Source organism: Piliocolobus tephrosceles, chromosome 8 (genome assembly GCF_002776525.5).
Source record: "Piliocolobus tephrosceles isolate RC106 chromosome 8, ASM277652v3, whole genome shotgun sequence".
In the NCBI taxonomy this organism is placed as follows: Eukaryota; Metazoa; Chordata; class Mammalia; order Primates; family Cercopithecidae; genus Piliocolobus; species Piliocolobus tephrosceles.
This window is the reverse complement of record NC_045441.1, coordinates 121,412,082-121,429,834: the sequence shown is the minus strand read 5'-3', so window position 1 is coordinate 121,429,834 and position 17,753 is coordinate 121,412,082. Positions and strand designations below refer to the sequence as shown.

Genomic DNA, 17,753 nt, shown 5'->3' with positions numbered 1-17,753 from the left:
ACCCTCTTAAACTCGAATACATCTCTGGGTGGCAGTCTCAGGCATAATGAGTCCTTGAGTTCCTTAGGGGAAGGTCTGACATCCCTCAGGTAAGTTATAGTGGAAAAAAGTCAAGAACCACTGAGCTACACTGAAGTATACATAACTCAGTCTACAGCCATGCCACCCTGAGTGTGCCCGATCTTGTCTGAAATATACATAACTCACAGACAGATCAGAAACTATGCACTCAAGTGTATAGAAAGGTTGCATGGTAACAGAGCAGGGGATCCTAGGAGTGGCCAGCATAGAAGAGGATGGCAGAGGTTGCATTCAGAATGCAGATTGGCTCAGATCAGACCAGAAGAGTTTCCTGAATGATACCTTGCAAGGCAGACAGGGGACAGTTTTCTTTGTGTCACCCAGTGAGGCCTCTCAGGAAGAGACTATGCTCTAAACTCATTGCCTTACTTGGGAGCCTTGACTGCCCTGTTTTCTGCTTGGATGAGGACAGCTCTGCAGTCCTGGCATGGGGCTTTCTTACCTGGTATAATTCAAAGGCAATCAGAAAATCTGGTCCCTCCCTGACACTCCATGCCCAGTAGCAGTTTCCATGTCAGCTTTGGTCTCTGCCCACAATGCTGTCCCAGCCCCACAGAGCACGGAGCCCTGTGAACAGAGGGGCTCCAAAGCTTAGAGAAGGCACCAGAGGGGCTGTGAGAACCCCTACTTCCCATCCCCAGGGCTGCTAGGTAAGCAGACATGAGAGGAGGAGGCAGAATACAGTACTTCCTGTATGGCCTCAGTTTCACCTTCTGTAACATCATACCTGCCTCCCGTCAAGTAGAAGAAAACAGGGATGGATGGAGGCCAAGGTGAAGTCTGGGTGGTTTGTGAAAGGGGCCCTCAGCCTGCATGGGGAAACCAGCTGCTCCATTCTCAGCATGGCATAAAAACAGCCATGGACATGAATTTTGAGCACCTGTCCCCAAGTCCAGACTCCCCATCCCAGCTCCTCCTCTGTGAACTGGACGTGGTGACGCCTATCTCTCCCCCGCCTCACTGAGTCACTGGTGAATCAAATGAGATGGTATGAGGACCAGTGCCTAGTGGGCTGTGGAGCACTGGGAAATGTAGTGTAGGGTGGGGCAGGAATGTTGACAAGGCTGGGGAAGGACTGCGAGCTCGTGATGGCCGCCTCTTGTGACTCTGCTGATCCCTGGTGACTTTCCAGATGTCTCTACTTTAACTGCATGCTTCTCTTTCTGGGGGGTTCCCAGCCTTTGTCTAAATGGTGGGTGTTCCTGCTAGATCCTCCTCACCCCTTTAGTCTGGTGCCATGTTTTATTCCAACACTTGCATGTCTTATTCATGTTTCCATGTAGCACCAGCCCTTGTTAAGCACAGGCTCTCAGAAGGTAGGGGCTGTGCAAGTGTTGCTCTCTTTGTGGTCATCATTGTCTGCTGCTGCTGCTGGCACCTCCTTGCTCAGGAAGCCACAGTGGAGCCAGCGAGTTGAAGCACTGGGGGACACTGGGAAGATTACTGGAGTGGAAATCGGTGGACTCAAGTTCACATGCCTTGGAAACTTGTTGTGGGGCTTTAAGCAAGTGCAGTCAGTTCTCATTGCACATGGTAGATATGTTCCATAAAGTCGCTGGAACACACAGTTAGTGAATACCAAGCCATTGCTCCTAGGAAAAATACAGGGTTAGGTTCCTGGGAGCCTCTGGTCACATTTTCATCAACAAATCCATCTATAACCTTGTTTTGTGTGTGTTTTTGTTTAAAGACATCTTATTTAATATATATCATTGATTCATTAAGGTTGACCTCACTGCCAACAGCGCTGTAAAACATACCTGAACAAGGCTTATCCAACACAGCTATTTTCTCCATAAGGTACACCATGGCCTTCTTGCACTCAAGATCACTAGACAGCCCTTCAGCACTACATTCGGGTACTGTTTTAAACAGCAAAATCACCTGCAAAATTAGAAAAAATGTGGCACTAAATAGGGCTTGAAGAGGACACTTGTTTATAGAGCGAGAGCTAAAACAAGAAGCTGAGACTGCCTCGTCCCACCTCAGCTGGCAGCATGTGTGCCAGATCACTCAAATTTTTCAGTGCCCTGTGCACGTCCACAGGTACTGATTTTTGTCACAAATAAACATTAGCAGTTAGTTGAATTTGCAAGAAGATTCCACGATAACTCTGTATGTCAGAAATTTGGCATTCTTGTTTCAAAGAGGGAGAACAGTACCTTCTCAGTGATGGCACGAGGATAAAAGGAGGTGATTGATATAGGATGTTACAGAATTCCAAGATGCTCTACCAGGGCAAGGTGCTGTCATTTGTAACCTTGAGCCTCCTGGTTATGTCCATGACTTGATGAAGGCAGACACAGGTATAAGAGTTGTACCAATGTATCTGGTAAAGCCCAACTCTTCCAGGAGGACAAAGCTCAAGAGCCTCCACAGGCCAAGGCTGCCTGCCCGCTGAGACACTCAGTAAATCCATCCTCCCTCCCTGTTGGAGTTATGACCAAGAAGAGCCACCTGGCCCACATAGGGCCACATCCTTTTCAACTGTAAGAAGGTGGGAGAAGAATCTTGTCTTCCCCCGCTCCCTTGCGAAGAGTGCCTCTAAAAGTTAAAAAGACCCTCTTAAACTCGAATACGTCCTTGCTACGAGAGCAGGCACCCTCCCCATCTCTGAGTGGCAGTCTCAGGCATGAGTCCTTGAGTTCCTTATGGGAAAGTCTGAAATCCCTCAGGTATGGATTTCTGAGGTCCTGAAATCCAGCTTCTAAAATCCGGTCGTGGATAAGTAGAGTAGGTCCCTGGATTTCTAAGATGTTTTTAGTAAAGGTACAATTTTTGATTTAGATGGAATCAGATGCACAGATCTTAAGTGTACAGCTTGAAAGCTTTGACAAAGGCAAACAACACCCCTGTAATCCACATGTCTATCAAGATATAGAACACTTTCTTTATCCAGAGAGCTCTCTCCTTCTTCTTCCCAGTGGGCCTTTCTTCCCTAGTTCTTCAGGTTCAGGTCAAAGCCAGATATTGCTCCTCCTTATCTGCCCTCCCTTTCACTTTTCGTGAGAGTAAACTGGACATCCATGGCTTGGAGAGACACATGAGGAAGTGGACTCAGCAGGAGAGAAAGGAGAAGGCTGGTGGCTGGCAGTTCAGTGCAGGAGACTGAGGGCAGCCAGAGAGAGCCTATGGATGCTTGCTCTGAAAGGCATCAATTTTCTAGGGAGTCAAGTGGAAAGAGTGGGAGGTTTAATTGTTTCCAGGGAGTGCTGTGTCCACACTCACAGATTTGTCCGTAGATCTCTCAGACCTGCCTTTCTCCCTCCGTGCCCAGCAGTGTGCCAGGCTCAGTGATATGAAGGCAACTCTGTTAGGTCATCTCTGCCCTAAAGCTTTTGTGGAACCAGGCCTTGGATTCAGGGTGGGAGTTTACTGGAATCAATGCATTTGTTCAGCCCCCACCATGGGCAAGACCCCATGCCAAGTGACTCAGTCACTTGCTAAGTGGCCTCAGCAAGCCTAATCTTCACTCAGGAAGACCAGAACAGCAGGAAAAGGGTTCCTCGAGGTGTCAAGAGAAATTCATTTTCTCAGTCATTTTTGCCAACTTTCCCCGTGGTTGGAGTGAGTGAGGTGGTGGTAGCATCAGGAAGAGAAGGGCAGCAGATGGGTGTATAAGAGACAGAGACAGACAGCCAGCAAGAGAGGAAGAGGGAAAAGACAGAGAGAGGAGTTGAGAGTGAGCACATGTGACTGAGCTGTGCAAGGGCAGGGCCTCTGTAAACAGGTGGCTCATGTGGCTGAATGGGCTGTTTGTAGCAGCAAGGTCACAGGTGGGTTGCACAAAATATGCTTAAGAAAGGCTCATGTAATTTAAATCCTCTCTCCTGTTACTCTCAATTGTCATGAAGCACTCACCTGCCAACCTGGTAGTACACAGGGTCACTCAGTCGCTCTCTTTTGCAGCCCCTGACCCCGGCCCACAGGCTTGCCCATCTCTGATGGCAATGACAGCTTCAATAATGCTGAGTATTGAGGTGGCCCTGAGTTTTGAGCCTTTATTCCTTGTTCCTGAGCTGACCCATTCTGACTTGGGTGAAGGTAAAGGAAAGCCTTCGCCCTATCACAGCTATCTCCTGTCCTGGGCCAGAAACATTTTCTCCAGTGACCATGCTTGGCAGGTCCCCAACCCCCTCCTCCATCTTCCCCTCCCATGGCTTCATGCCCAATCAAAGAAGCCTGTCTCAGTCTCGGCAGGTAATGAGATCCTGCCCAGCAGACCCAGCCGCATCGATTGGCCCAGACGTTACCTTTCTTAAGAAAAGTCATCAGCGTCACTCCTGGGAGGCTCATGTAACCCAAGACATCACAGGGGAAGGATAAGATCAGCTTTTCTAAAGTCTGCCTCTCACCCCCTCATGACCCTGCCTCTTCCCATATTTCTTCTGTTGGAAGAATGCCCTCCTCTGGATAGGCTGGCAGGGGTTACTTTTCAGGAGTCATTCCTATTCTTTTCTATATGGTTTCTTCCAAGATGGCGAGAGTGGAAAGACAAGAAAGGCACTGCTTTTCAGAGCAGAAAAGAAGAGTTACAACTTAGTTACAACTAAGGACCTGTCTATGAACAGACCCAGTCTGGGTTTAGTTTCTTCAGCTCTAATTTCCTAGCCATGCTATGAAAATTAAGGGAGAGGGCCTGCATGAAACCCCTCGCTGAGCCTACAATGCAGCAGGCCCTCATGCCTGAAGTGGCCTAAATGGCCATGACTGTGGGAGCAGAGGCTGGAGTTGGACCCCAGTGCCTCCTCCTGGCCCCCCCTCCCCTTCCATTCCTCTCCCTCCCAGGACTGGAGGGCTGTGGCTGGTGCTGGAGCCAGCCTGCTGTTGGGAAGTCTTCCTCCCCTTGGAAGGCTTCAACCAGCCATGCCAATGTCCACTTAATGACACACAAGCTGATTGCAAAATGCAAGCCCTGCTTTGCTTCACCCAGGCATATCTCACAGCCTTGCTGTCTCATTTTTTAAACCTATATTCAAAGGCTACTTAACACTAATCTTCTAGGTCAATGATCTCTCCTAGGGCTGCTTGCACAGGGCCTACACAGTCATGAGGAATGGTTTGTGTCCACTTCCACCCAGCAAACTCCTTGCAGTCTGTACAAGGAGGTTTTCCTTGACTCTGCCAAAAAACTATCAGCCTCTGATCCAAAGGAATGAATCCCAGACTAGATACTAGTACATTGGAATTTTCCTCTCCACGGCTTAGCAGAGAGACATAGTATGACTTAAGGAAATGGGCCTTTTCTTTTTTAAACATGCCCCCTGCCGCCCCCAGCCCCCAATACACACACACACACACACACACACATACACACACACACACACACCACATGTTTCATGACCAGAGAATGATAAGTTAAAAATGCCATCTTCCCATATGAATTAAAAAAGCCCTGTGGTCTGCTCAAGCTCTCAATGTCCCTCCCAGTCTAATGACTTGGATCCCTGTGGACAACCTGAGGAGCTGGCCTACCTGTGAGGCTTCACTCCAGACATACACACCACACCCATCTTCCAGCATTCACACACTGCATTCAGTCACGCTGCACTGGGCCACATAGGATGGAGCAGCCCAGCCTGCATAGAGTAAAGTGCTTCCCTGCACCAAGCCTACTGGACTTGGTGACATTAATGGACATGAAGACACCAGGCTGTTGGATAAAGTATAGTGTAAAGCTAACAAGAATCAACTGGAGTCGTCGTTGGAATGTGTCTCAGGTAATAGGCAGTGTTCTCCTTTTTACTGACTAGATTAGAAAGAGAATGGATTTGCCTGTGGTGATGCCTTTGCTGTCTCCTTTTTCCCTTCTCCTCCTTTTCCCTCCCTCTCCCTCCCTCCACTCCTGCTCTGCTCCACACCTGTTCTTTACTAACCTCTCCTCAACCTTAGTAGAAAATTAATAGGCCCTAATAGAGCTAGCCACTGATGAAGAAAAGAGAAAGACAAGCCGATTTCACTTTCTCTTTTGGCAACTGCTACATGTAATTTGGTTTGGTTTGGGATCATCTGGAAAAGATGAACATTTCCAGGTCCTTTTTACCTCTCATCTAAGGTTTTGTTCAATAGATTGTTCATTCAAAGCATGGCTACCAAGGTCAGAATCCAGTCAGGGACCCAGGGCAGAACATGGCTTCTCAATGCAGGCTGCAAGCCCAGCATCTGAGCTAATTGTGGTGGGACAGGATGCCTTGGTTGCCATATAAGCCCAGAAAGGTTCTTGGGCCTCCACTTAACCCCTGAACCTGCTGGTTTCTGCTAAGTTCTATGCCCTCCTCCTGTAGGGGAGGCATGGATCAATCTGATTCAGGTGCTTCTTAGGTTAATTTTGGGTCTTTAGAGATGGCAAAGGACCATGGGTCCATTTGCCAGCAACTGATGGCAGAGGGAAAATTACAGTAGAATCTTGGGCTTCCTATCTTGGGATTCATCCTAAGTATTTACATGGCACAACCCAAATACTTCAAGTTCCATGAGACCGTGGTGTCAGTCACTGGATCCTAGAATTGTAACATTGAAAGGACTCACCTGGTCTACCCCTACATATAAGGAACCTCTTTCACATCCACCTGCCTAGGAAGGATCCTGTACCAGCTACTGCACTTCCTCCAAGCCACGCACATCTATCCATTACTGTGGTCATTCTCAAGGAGGACAAGGATTATGAATTAGGAATTATAGTCTCTTCCCTTGTCAGCGTCCCCATATGTGATGACAGTGGCCAAAGCTTCCAATAATCTCCTAGTTGAGTAGGCATTCTAAATTCTCTTAACTTTTCTATTAGGTCCACTGGGGAAGACCCTCACCCTACCCCCTTTCTTTTTCAATCTTCTCAATTCTAAGCACAGATGGTGCACCTTAAGCATAGGTCATGGCCAATGTGAAAAGTTAAGGATTGGGGATCATCCGCAGGGAGAAATAAGGAGCAAGCTCTGATGTCTAAGCCTGGTAAACACGTGCTGGAGAGCCCAGGAAGATCGACCAGCATCGGCCTCTCCAAGCTTGGAAGCTCACTCAGGCTAGACTCACAGATAGCCCTGTTTCCAAATTGAAATTTGTTTGCCTGGCCAACGGCACTGGGAGTTAATATTTCTATCGCTGTATTTGGGAATTAATTTCTAGAGCACTTAATCACCACCTCTCTCCCTCTCCCTCACCCCCTTCCTTCCTTCATTCCTCTCCCTTCTAATTTTCCACTTGGCTGGGAATTCTCCAGCAGTGAAAGTTCAGGCTTACAGGAGGGCGGAGGTAGCTGCTTCATTAGAGAGGATAATCTCATTGGAACCACTGGCTTGAATAATAACCCCTTCCAGGGGCCCTAGGGCCTTTCTCCCCAAGGGCTTTTTGCACCTTTGATCTAAGACTGGAGAAGATGAACTGCAGAGAAGTGGAATGAGAAAGAGAGGTCAGAGGAGGTTAGCAGGGAGGGACTCCAGCTCTGGGGGTCTGATGTATCGTCTTGGGGTCAGCTTCCTGCTGGCCATCTGAAGGTTTGTATTTGGAGCGGGAGTGACATTGGCATGCAGAGAAGAATGTCAGAAAACTCCAAGTCACACAGCATATGCACTATCTAAATTCGTATCAGCTCCTGTTTCCCTACCTGGGAAACGGATGAAGCAGGGGATTCCTTCATGTCAAGGGGCCCATACAGTGGAGCTGAGGGACATGCTTTAGGAGTACCTGAAGCCTCTTGGAAGGAAACATCTAAGCCACTACCCCTGCCTCTCAGGTGATGAAATAACAATTTGCTCTGGTTTCCAGCTCTGGTCTGGGCTGCTGGGAATCACAGTCCTAGAAAAGCAGAAGTCCATTCCCTTGACAGACCCCAGAAGAAACCAGCAGGAATTCATGCCTCCCCTTCCACTATCCTATCATATTTAAGGTCAATTGTCTGTGCTTTTGGACATTTGTAGCCTCCACCCTCATGAGTCCTGGAGAATAGTAGAAATGTCAAAACATCTCTGGCTGTGACCTTACACTTGACTTTCCACTAAGATAGCTGAGTTCTCAATACCCTTTGACAGCTATTAAGAAAACAGAGCTATGATCCAGACCATTCTTTCAGTCTTTTCTCCCTCCTGGTCTCTGGGCTGTCCTTCTCCTTTATTAAGAGGAAAAGTACTGCAGTCCTGCCTTTCTTTTGTCTTTGATTTGCCCCAAGGGCCAGTCATGGAGAAGATCTGTAGTTCCCTGGATGGGGCATGGTGGCTCAAGCCTGTAATCCCAGCACTCTAGGAGGCAGAGATGAGTGGATTGCTTTAGCTCGGGAGTTTGAGACCAGCCTGGGCAACATGGTAAAACCGGTCTCTACCAAAAAAATACAAGTTAGTTGGGCATGGTGGTGTGTGCCTGTAGTCCCAGCTACTTGGGAGGCTGAGGTGGGAGGATGGCTTGAGCCCAGGAGGTGGAGTTTGCAGAGAGCTGAGATTATGCCACTGCATTCCAGCCTGGGCTACAGAGCCAGACCCTAAAAATAAAAAACACTCATTCTAAAAATAAATAACAAATAAAAAATAAAATCAAATAAATCTGTGATTCTGCATCAGCTACAGTTTGGAGAGGTCAAATGAGGATGTCAGGGAAAGGATAAGATGATAATACTAGCTAACATTTATGAGGGCTTACTATGAGCTACGCCCTGTCCTTAATGCTTTACTCACATAATCTCATTTAATCCTCATAATAACCTTATTAGGTAGTTACTGTTTTGTCCCCATTGTACAGATGAGAAAGCTGAGGCACCAAGATGTTAAGTAATTTGCCCAAGATTATACAGTTAAATGTGATATTTAAAATTGTAAATTGCAGGTGGCTTCCCTATAAAACCTAAAATTGGGGGATGGTGATGAGTAGTTCCTTTGGCGCTCTCAGGAGCAGTGTCAAGATGCAACCACATGAACTTTGGAAGCAGCAAGCAATGCAGGCAGAACTTGTCCTGAGATCCCCTGAGCAAACACCTGTGTGCCACCCCTCCCTCCCTACCCCTGGAAGAGAGATGGAGTCCTGTCTTTTCTATCCGAACCTCTATTTGGTAACTCCAGGTGATGTTTGGCCTGGAAACAGCTCTGCTTTTCCCTCTCTTCATAATTTAATCAAAGACATTTTTCAGACCTACTGATTGCTCTTAGAAATAGGAACTTCAAAGTTGGGGAGTCAGTGAATAATTTAAGCCCGTACTAGCTCTCTGGGTCTGCTGTTAATGGGAGTAATAACACTATTAATAGTGATGTCAGTGCAGGCACTCTGGAAAAGTCCATAACATTAGCTTAATGGCTGAAGGTAATGGAGTCCTCGCAGAGGAGCTGGCCTGGTAAATTAACTTCCATGTCTTTTAGGCAGACACTCTTGTTGCCATTGGTCAGCTGGAGCAGCAAGGAAGTGCCATGGGGGTGACCACACTCACGCCTGATCCTTCACTCCTGGGAGGGTGTTTCCTAGAAGCACCCTGGAGAATTTATCTTCATCCAACAAGTTGCAATAACACTCAAAGTGCATCCCAGTGCCAGGCAAAAAAAGCGATTAGCCTAGACAAAAAGATCGAGGGGAAAATGTTTGAATTGCCCTAAGGACACGAAGAGGGCACCAGGATGGTGAGGAGAACCGGCTTAGTCTGCAGCAGGGGATCTGCCCCTCACTCCTCAGTCTGGAAGCTTCAGGAGGTAGAGCTCCATAGCGGAGCACAGGCTGCAGGGTGCGTCTGTGTCCCAACACGTCCTGACAAGGTGGGGTTTGTTGCAGCATTGTTATGAGACTTAAACGCTAGGCAATGTAAACCCCATATCATGTGCCTATTAATAAGCGCTCGTACCTCGCAGCCATAAATGTACTGTTCAGGGTTGTTTTTCACTTTCGCATTGCACATCCAATCTACTTTGAAGTCCTGTGTTCTGTCCCTGTGTCCCTCCATTTATCCCATCCTTAGAGGAACAGCTTCAGTCCATGGCCTTCAGTGATTTTTCCTTCATTTGCTAGATTCTCCTCTCAGGCTCTCCACCTAGGCTGTCATTCTTGCTGTGGCCAAAAGTGGGAGGAGAAACCCCCATAGCTTTCCCTAAGCCTGAACCCAAGAGCAGCTCAGGGTATCCAGGTGCCCCCTTCCCTCATCTCCTTGCCCCACACCACACCTGTCTGCTTCCTGAGACAGTTGTTCCCTCCCCAAGTCTCCCTCCCCAAAGCTCCCTCCCCATGTAGATTCCCTATCCCTGACTGTTCTGTGTCCTAATAAACTCCTTGCCTGGGGCTCCCTCCTGCCCTGCAACAGCTCCTGACATCTTCCTTCCTCTGAAAAATCTTATCTCTTTAATCAAAAGAGATCAGCAACTCTGGAGTGACTTCCCTGCTCTCATCTTCTCTCATCTTGTCCCTCTTGAGGACCCTGCTTGACCCCACCCCACAACAAAATCTGTAGTCCAGAGTTTCCAAATCATGACCACTTGGTGAAGCCCTATGTCCACAAAGCTCACCTGAGTTGGATTAAATACTGCTCCCTGAAATTCAGATACCTCCATGCGGTGACCTCAAGTGATGCCTGCATTTGGGGGAGGTCCATGATTTTCATATGCATCTTTCACAAACCTTCATCAGCTAGGACTACAAGGTCACACTGGTCATGGTCCACCTGTGACACCATACACTTTGTACAACACAGAGCACTGAAGAGTAACAGCAAACCTTAGATAGAGCCAGGATTCTGATCCAGAGCAAGCTTTTAACTACAGTTTTTAGCTCCTTTGATCCTTCCTTCCCTCTCTCCCACCTGGCTACATGAGGGGATTCCAAAATAAATCGAACATAGCTGCTTTTTTTTTGAGAAGCTCCTACTTGGTAGAATAGGGCTGCACTTAGCCCAGTAATTGTCATACAATCTAAGAAGTTCCAGATTTCTTAAAGTAGGAGACTCCAAGGTGCTATGAGATCCTAGGAGGAAGCTCTTCACTTTGCCTAGGGTGGGAAGGAGAGATTGCAGGTGCATCTTGAGCCATGACTGGAAGAAAAAGTAGGAACTGGACAGGTGGAGAAGTGAGGAGAGGGAAGTCCAGCAGAAGAACTGGCATGTTCAAAGGCAAGGAGGTATATTTTCTATATGAAGAAGACAAATCTCAGGTTGCCTAAGGAGGGGAAGAGAATGGCAAGGCCTAAGGACGTGCAGAGAGGGTGAATAGACAGAACCGTGCAATTCCTCATATGATTTTGGAGAGGATAAGTAGAGTTAGGATGACTCTCAAGTTTCTGCCTTTGGCAAGAAGTGATTGGAATTGCCATCTTTTCTACATTTGGGAATGATGGAGAAGGACCAGGCTTGAGGAAGGACACAAAAAGTTTAGCTGCGGGCGCATTGAGTTTGGACACATACTGGGAGCTGCTGGAAATGCGTGACCTCAGCATCCAGACCTCCCTGGACCAAGTGGCCATCTCCTGAGTAACTCGAGGGTATGTCCTTCCTAGTTGCACCCGGAAGGAGCGATGTGAGCGGTCCAAGGAGCCCCGCAGGTTTGCCTCAGAGATGAAGCAGTGTGTCCGGCTGACGGTCCATCCCAACAATATCTCCGTCTCTCAGTACAACGTGCTGGTAAGGGTTGTGGGGGTTGGGGTAGGGTCCAGGGATGCAAGGAAAACTCTCTCCTACCAAAAAATGCCTTAGCCCAAGGCCTCTCTGGAGGACTGGGCCAAGGCTGGCCAGCAGAAGCAGCTTGAGAGAAGGGTGCAAGATATCAAAGAATTAAGTGTCCATGGGGGAATGCAAGAAGGGGACAGGGACAGGACTATTGGGGAAGAGACTCTATTCATAAAGCGTAGAAAGGCAGGGAGCACCAGCACCAAAAATGATCAAAGGTGACAAAAGGTGTTGAGAATGATATCTTCAACTATAAAATGGAAAAGATGCACGTAGAGAGAGAGAAAGGGGCACAGGTGACTTCCAAGTTCTAGCACTGGGCACTTGGTGGTTGGTGTTTCTGTTTTTCCAAAATAGGGCCTAATGGAAGAGGTGCTCCATCAGCCACACCTCAGTCCTGCCCGATGTTCTCTCACCACGAAAATCCCCTCAGCATTCTTGTTTCCTGGGGCCAAATCCATTTCGAACCTAATGAGGTTTCTTTTGTCTCTGTCTCTTTGCATCTCACCACGGCCTCTGTGCTGCTCTCCTAATAACTTGAGTCTCTTCTCCATGTTAATATTGCCTCTTGCTTGTCTTTGCTTTGCCTGTGATCTCTCTCGCTCTCTCACTTTCTTTTTTTATTCCATACCTGTCCTTTTCCCATTTCACCCTCCTCCTTCTCTCCCCCTACCTGGCTGTTCACAGCTGGTCCTGGAGACTTACAATGTCCCGGAGTTGTCAGCTGGCGTCAACTGCACCTTTGAGGACCTGTCAGAGATGGATGGGCTGGTGGTGGGCAATCAGATCCAGTGCTACTCCCCTGCAGCCAAGGAGGTGCCCCAGATCATCACAGAGAACGGTGAGCATCCCGGAGGCACAGCTGAGTGGCACGTCTTCCTCCTGGCTAGATGAGGAGAACTCAGGACAGATGTGGGGGAATTGGGGGAGCCTACAGGCAGGGCAGGGTCAGAGGAAGGGGCATGGGTTGGTGGGTGTGTTATGGGAAGAGGGGGATGAAATCTCCCTCCACTGTTCTTGGCATTGACTGTTACAGCCCTTCTGTCTCAGCCCTAGTTTAGCCCCCAAGAGTCACTCTCATCCTGGGCAAGGAGCAGCTGCAGAGAGGGTGGGGAGGGGCAGGCCAGGACAGCGGTTAAGTTCAACCTGCTCCACTGGCTTGGCAGGTCAGTGGAGGAGGCCACTGAGCAGGTGCAGGGATGCTCACGTGGCCGGTCTCTGACCCTGGACCACTGCCTTCCCTATTCTGCCCTCCCGGGTCTCCCCAGAGCTTCCTGTTATTGGGAGCAAGCTGCCCTGGGAAAGACAGCAGTGGGCAGAGGCTCCATGCTGGTGAGGGACAGGCCCAGCCTGGGCAGATTGATTCCATGTTGTCCCTCCCATTTGGGCTTGTCACATTTGTTCGGAGCTGATTGATTAATGAGGCTCTCAGGGAAGGCAAAGAACAAGGCTTGAAGTGGGGGCCTAGGGTCAGGGTTGTGAATTAAACATGGGCTGCAGCTCCTTCCTGGCGCCAGCTGAGGATTCCAGGGTCTCCCACCCCGGTGGAACCCTGAGCCCCCCCAGAGGAGGTAGTGTCAGAACAGGGGCTCTCTTTACAAAGATGGGGAATGAGCTCATGCATACACACACATACATGCAAAACTTCTTGTGCAGATTGTGGCAGCATTCCTAGAAGTCTACATATGTGTTTCTTCTGGTTATGAATCAATTTTGTGAGTCTGGCCAGGATATCACGCATGTGAATGCACATTTGAATTCCTGGCAGTTTGCATCTGTGTGTGTACATGTGGAAGAGGAGAAGTGATACGGTGGGCAGGGAGAATAGACTAGAACTGTCCTCTGCAGCTGCTCTCAGGATTGTCCTGGGACTGGATCTGCTGGGTCAGAGCCCTGTTAAGCCAACAGCACCCTGGGGATCAGGCTCCCTTTTCCAGCATGTGTCACTTGTCAGGGAATCCTTGACTTGGGGCCTCAGCATTCTCCGACCCCTCAGCCATCTCTCCTCGTAGGGGACCACCATGTCGTACAGCTGCAGCTCAAGTCAAAGGAGACTGGCATGACCTTCGCCAGCACCAGCTTTGTCTTCTACAATTGCAGCGTCCACAATTCGTAAGTGGCCCTTGCCTTACCCCACTTCCTGTTCCTGGGGTCAAGGTTCATCCAAAGATCAGAAAACCCCATCACTGTTCCCAGGGAATCACCATTTAGAAGCCCCAGAGGAGACCTCCTTCACCCTCTCTCCTCTGGTACCCACAGGGTTAATGGAAAGAGACTAGAAGAGCAGAGAGTGAGAACTTAGGGAGTGGGGCTCTCCACATCCCTAGCTCATACATCTTCCCTGACATCAGTCATTCTAACTCAATTCCATCTCCACCATCTGTTGTGGGATGGTGCATCCCACGAGAAGAACAGAGAGCAAGCTGTATGGGCAGAGGAGGGATCTGAGGGAGAGAGGCCCTGATGTGTATCCAGGATGGGGGCAAGTGGTCTAACCACTCAATCGCATGCTCAGCTCCCCACAGGCCCCTCAGGCTAGGTGGGGACAGTCTGGTAAGGGCCAAAGGGAGGCAGAAAGGTATGGGGTTGGGAGACTGTGGCTCAGGGGTAAGGAAGACTGACTCCAGCTCCAGCTTTGTTTGACTTAAGCATCCAACTTCCAATGGCAGGTGGGGAGGGCAGAGGCTCTGGCTCTGCAGCTGGACCAACTGGGAAGGTCAACCATTCTGTGCCCCAGTGTCCTCTATCCACAGGGAAATCGTAGTGCTCCTTCCAAGGGTGTCACACAAATATTTACCAACTGACATGGCAGGAGCACTGTCCCATCAGAGCAGTCATTGGCTGGGATGCTGTGCTTGGCTGCTAGCCCTGAATATCAGCTCTGCCTACCCCACAGGACAGCCACAAGGGGTAAAAGGGCCATGCTAAGGAGAAGTATTTAGAGCCATGTCTGGCCCAGTGTTTAGGCACCACACGTGTTCTTGCTATTATTAGATTATCTTTTCTTTATCAAATGATGGGGTTGGACCAGGTTGTGAATGGGCCAGCCTGTTTTTCTTTTCACCGTAGAAACCTAAACTGAAAGTAGGTGTGGATGCCCAATATACAGAATAGATGGAAGCAGGAGCTTCTCTAATTAAAGGTTGGGGGGCCTGGAACCCCTCTAGGAGCCCCACAAAACTACACATTCTCCAAAGGAGCTCCATGGCATCCCCAGAGTTCCACAGAGCAAACCGTGGAACCTGACCTCAAAAAACCCTGCTTGCTTTAACACACTCCTGTTTTGCAATCCATGCATGACATGACAAGAGACACTTTGGGGATCTAGGCTAGTGGAATTTTAGGGTTTATTGATCTGCTTATGGTAGCTGTGAGTCTAGAGCTTAGCTCTCTTTGGGGCCCCGAGTAAGAAGGCATCCAGCCCTCCCAGACAAAAATGAGTTGCTGTAGCCCTGGGACTCTCCTCTTGCCTCCTGTGACAGAGCTGTCCCTGTCTTTACCAGACAGAGCTGTCCCTGTCTTTACCGCTCGGTGGCCTAATCCCTCCATCCTCTCTTTCCTCTCTGGGGAAGCAGAGTAAATAGGTGAAATCATGTGTGAAGCTTCCATTAAGCCCATAAAATGATTTTAAGCATCTCCTATGTGCAAGGGAGTGTGTTACTCATTAGACATGGTGGAGTCAAAAATCAATGCAACACAAAGACTCAATCCTTACCCTCCAGGAGTTGATGGCCCGTGGACTAGTAGAGGAGCCGGACAGGTAATGGTGAGATATGACACAAGATGGCCAGGACTGTCCCAGAGATTTCAGCCAAGAGATTCACTAGAGAAGGGCCCAGAGTGACCAGCTCTTCCTTGGTCAAGCAGGTAGTCAGGTGGTGGAAAGAAGAAATGGTGCTCTGGAGGGAGGGATGGCTTGTGGGGAAAGTGTGGCCTATTCATGGCCAAAGCAACAAACCTGCATTGGGGGCAGTGGTCATCGACACTGTGAAGGACATAGCCTGTATGGAGAGCCATTTGAGTTTGTGGAGAAAGGAACCATGTTGGGCTTTTAAGCAGTCAGGAGCTCCTATAAAATTGCCTTGGTTTCCTGGGGTAAAGGTGAGGGGTGGGGTTGCCAACCACGGAGGAGCCATCGTAGTGAGTGAGCAGCCTCAGTCATTTCCTCCTGAGGCAAGGTCCCGGTGGCTTCTCAGCAGCAGAGACCCAGAGTCCATTTGAATACAAACCTAGTCTTTTGTTTGCCCCAACTCTTAGGTCTCTCTACACAAGCCCTCTGCTCCAGACCTTATCATTCCCTCTTTTGAAAAGGAGGATGTTATCCCCTGGAGATGGAGGAGGGCTAATTTGGCCTTGGGGGACCAGGGTTGTCAGCTACATATGGGAAAGGAAGGAAACCAGAGACCATTAGCTTCCTGAGGTCTTGGGGAGTAAAGGGATAGATGTGCATAAGATCTGCCCTTGCTGCGCATTTCACGGCGGTTTCTCTGAATACTAAAAATGTTTTGCTAGATCCTAGAGACTCGGGCCCTCTGCTTTGGGCTCATCCAGGTTCTTAGATTTGTGCCTCCCTTCCTCTGTGTCCAGGTGCCTGTCCTGCGTGGAGAGTCCATACCGCTGCCACTGGTGTAAATACCGGCATGTCTGCACCCATGACCCCAAGACTTGCTCCTTCCAGGAAGGCCGAGTAAAGCTGCCCGAGGTAGGTCCCTGGCAGCCAGAGTGGTGAGTGCCTCTTGTTGGGAGGATGGGACACAGAAGAGAGACATTCCCTTAAGAGGAGAAACCAAAGGAAAACTGTGCAGGACCAACCCCTTCCTCCTGGCTCTTAAGGGTCCACTTTATAAAAGCAGGAAATATGCCAAACTCTGTGCTGGGACTGTGGGTTCTGGATCAGCCCTGGAGGTTCTGTTATAGACAAAGGTGTATTCCAGGTCATTCCAGCAAGAAGGATCCTCCACACACCAGATGGGTCCTAGAAAGATTCCAAAGAGATGGGTGTGTTAGTGTGTCCTAGAAATAATTGTGGGTACACAGCAGGACTGTGTCCAGACTCCTCAGCTATTCCTCAGGGCACTGTTGACAGAGGAGAACTGCAACCCCCAAAGAGGGCAAGTTGAGTAAAAGGAAGAGAGATGAGAATAAAAAAATGGTCAACTTGTGAGCTAGAGCAGTGGTTTTCAAAGCATGGTTCCCAGACTAGTAGAATCTGCATCAGCTAAGAACTTGCTAGAAATGCAAAGTCTTCTGTTCCAGCTTAGGCCAACTGAATGAGAAGCTCCGGGGGCAGAGTGCAGCAACTTGGGCTTCAACAGCCCCTTTGGGCTTCAACAGGCCCTCCCGGTGGTTCTGATGCTCTGACCAGGTTGAAGAATCACTGAGATACTGTAGGCTAAAATGTGACCTTTCTATTTCCTCTGAAGTTTTATTCTTCTTGAACATTCATCCTCACTGCACCAAAAATACTTTCTGCCTATGCTGTTATCTCTCTTAGAATGTCAGAGTGTGGGCAAGGACTTCAGGGTAACAGGTATACCTCTGGAAAAGTCTGTTGTTCAAACATGACAGTGTTTCTTGCACTCTCTCAGCCAGCACTGGACTCAGCAGGCTCCAGCACCTTCACCCCCACCCCTAGTCTTGGGTGTATCTTTCAGACCCCTTTACACACCACACAGGTGTCATGACCATGTGGCCAGCACCACAGCTGTGAGAGAAGGGACCTGTCCAGGTGCAGGAAGCATAGGGGATTGGGTGGGGGGAGGGGGCAGGAGGGGCATTGAGAGAACATACAGGCCCATCAAATGCCCTCCCCATTCCAGACTCATACCCCACTAAGAATCCTACCTTTGGCCAAACCCTCATGGCAGGAGAGAAGCTCTCTTTTATCTGAGGCTGAAAGGGAAGGTCAATGTACAACCCATGCTAACATCTGCTGCATGGGGCTCCCCTAGCATGGTGGGAATGACTGCATTGTGCTTAGCCATCAGAAAATCCAGGCCCAAATCCCATTTTTCCCAAGTCTCGATGGCTGAGCAGGAGTTCTATAGGTGGACAGTAA

General features: G+C 49.0%; 1 protein-coding gene across 2 annotated transcripts in view; it reads left to right on the top strand.

Moving 5' to 3' along the window:
• Positions 1–17,753, top strand: part of PLXNA4 (plexin A4) — a 449,834-nt gene that overhangs the window by 338,041 nt on the left and 94,040 nt on the right. For both annotated transcript variants that reach the window (XM_023207833.1, XM_023207834.1), the window contains 4 exons: positions 11,527–11,650; positions 12,383–12,536; positions 13,708–13,807; positions 16,283–16,397. In XM_023207833.1, coding sequence (XP_023063601.1) covers positions 11,527–11,650; positions 12,383–12,536; positions 13,708–13,807; positions 16,283–16,397 — 493 coding nt within the window. The remainder of the gene's footprint in view (positions 1–11,526; positions 11,651–12,382; positions 12,537–13,707; positions 13,808–16,282; positions 16,398–17,753) is intronic.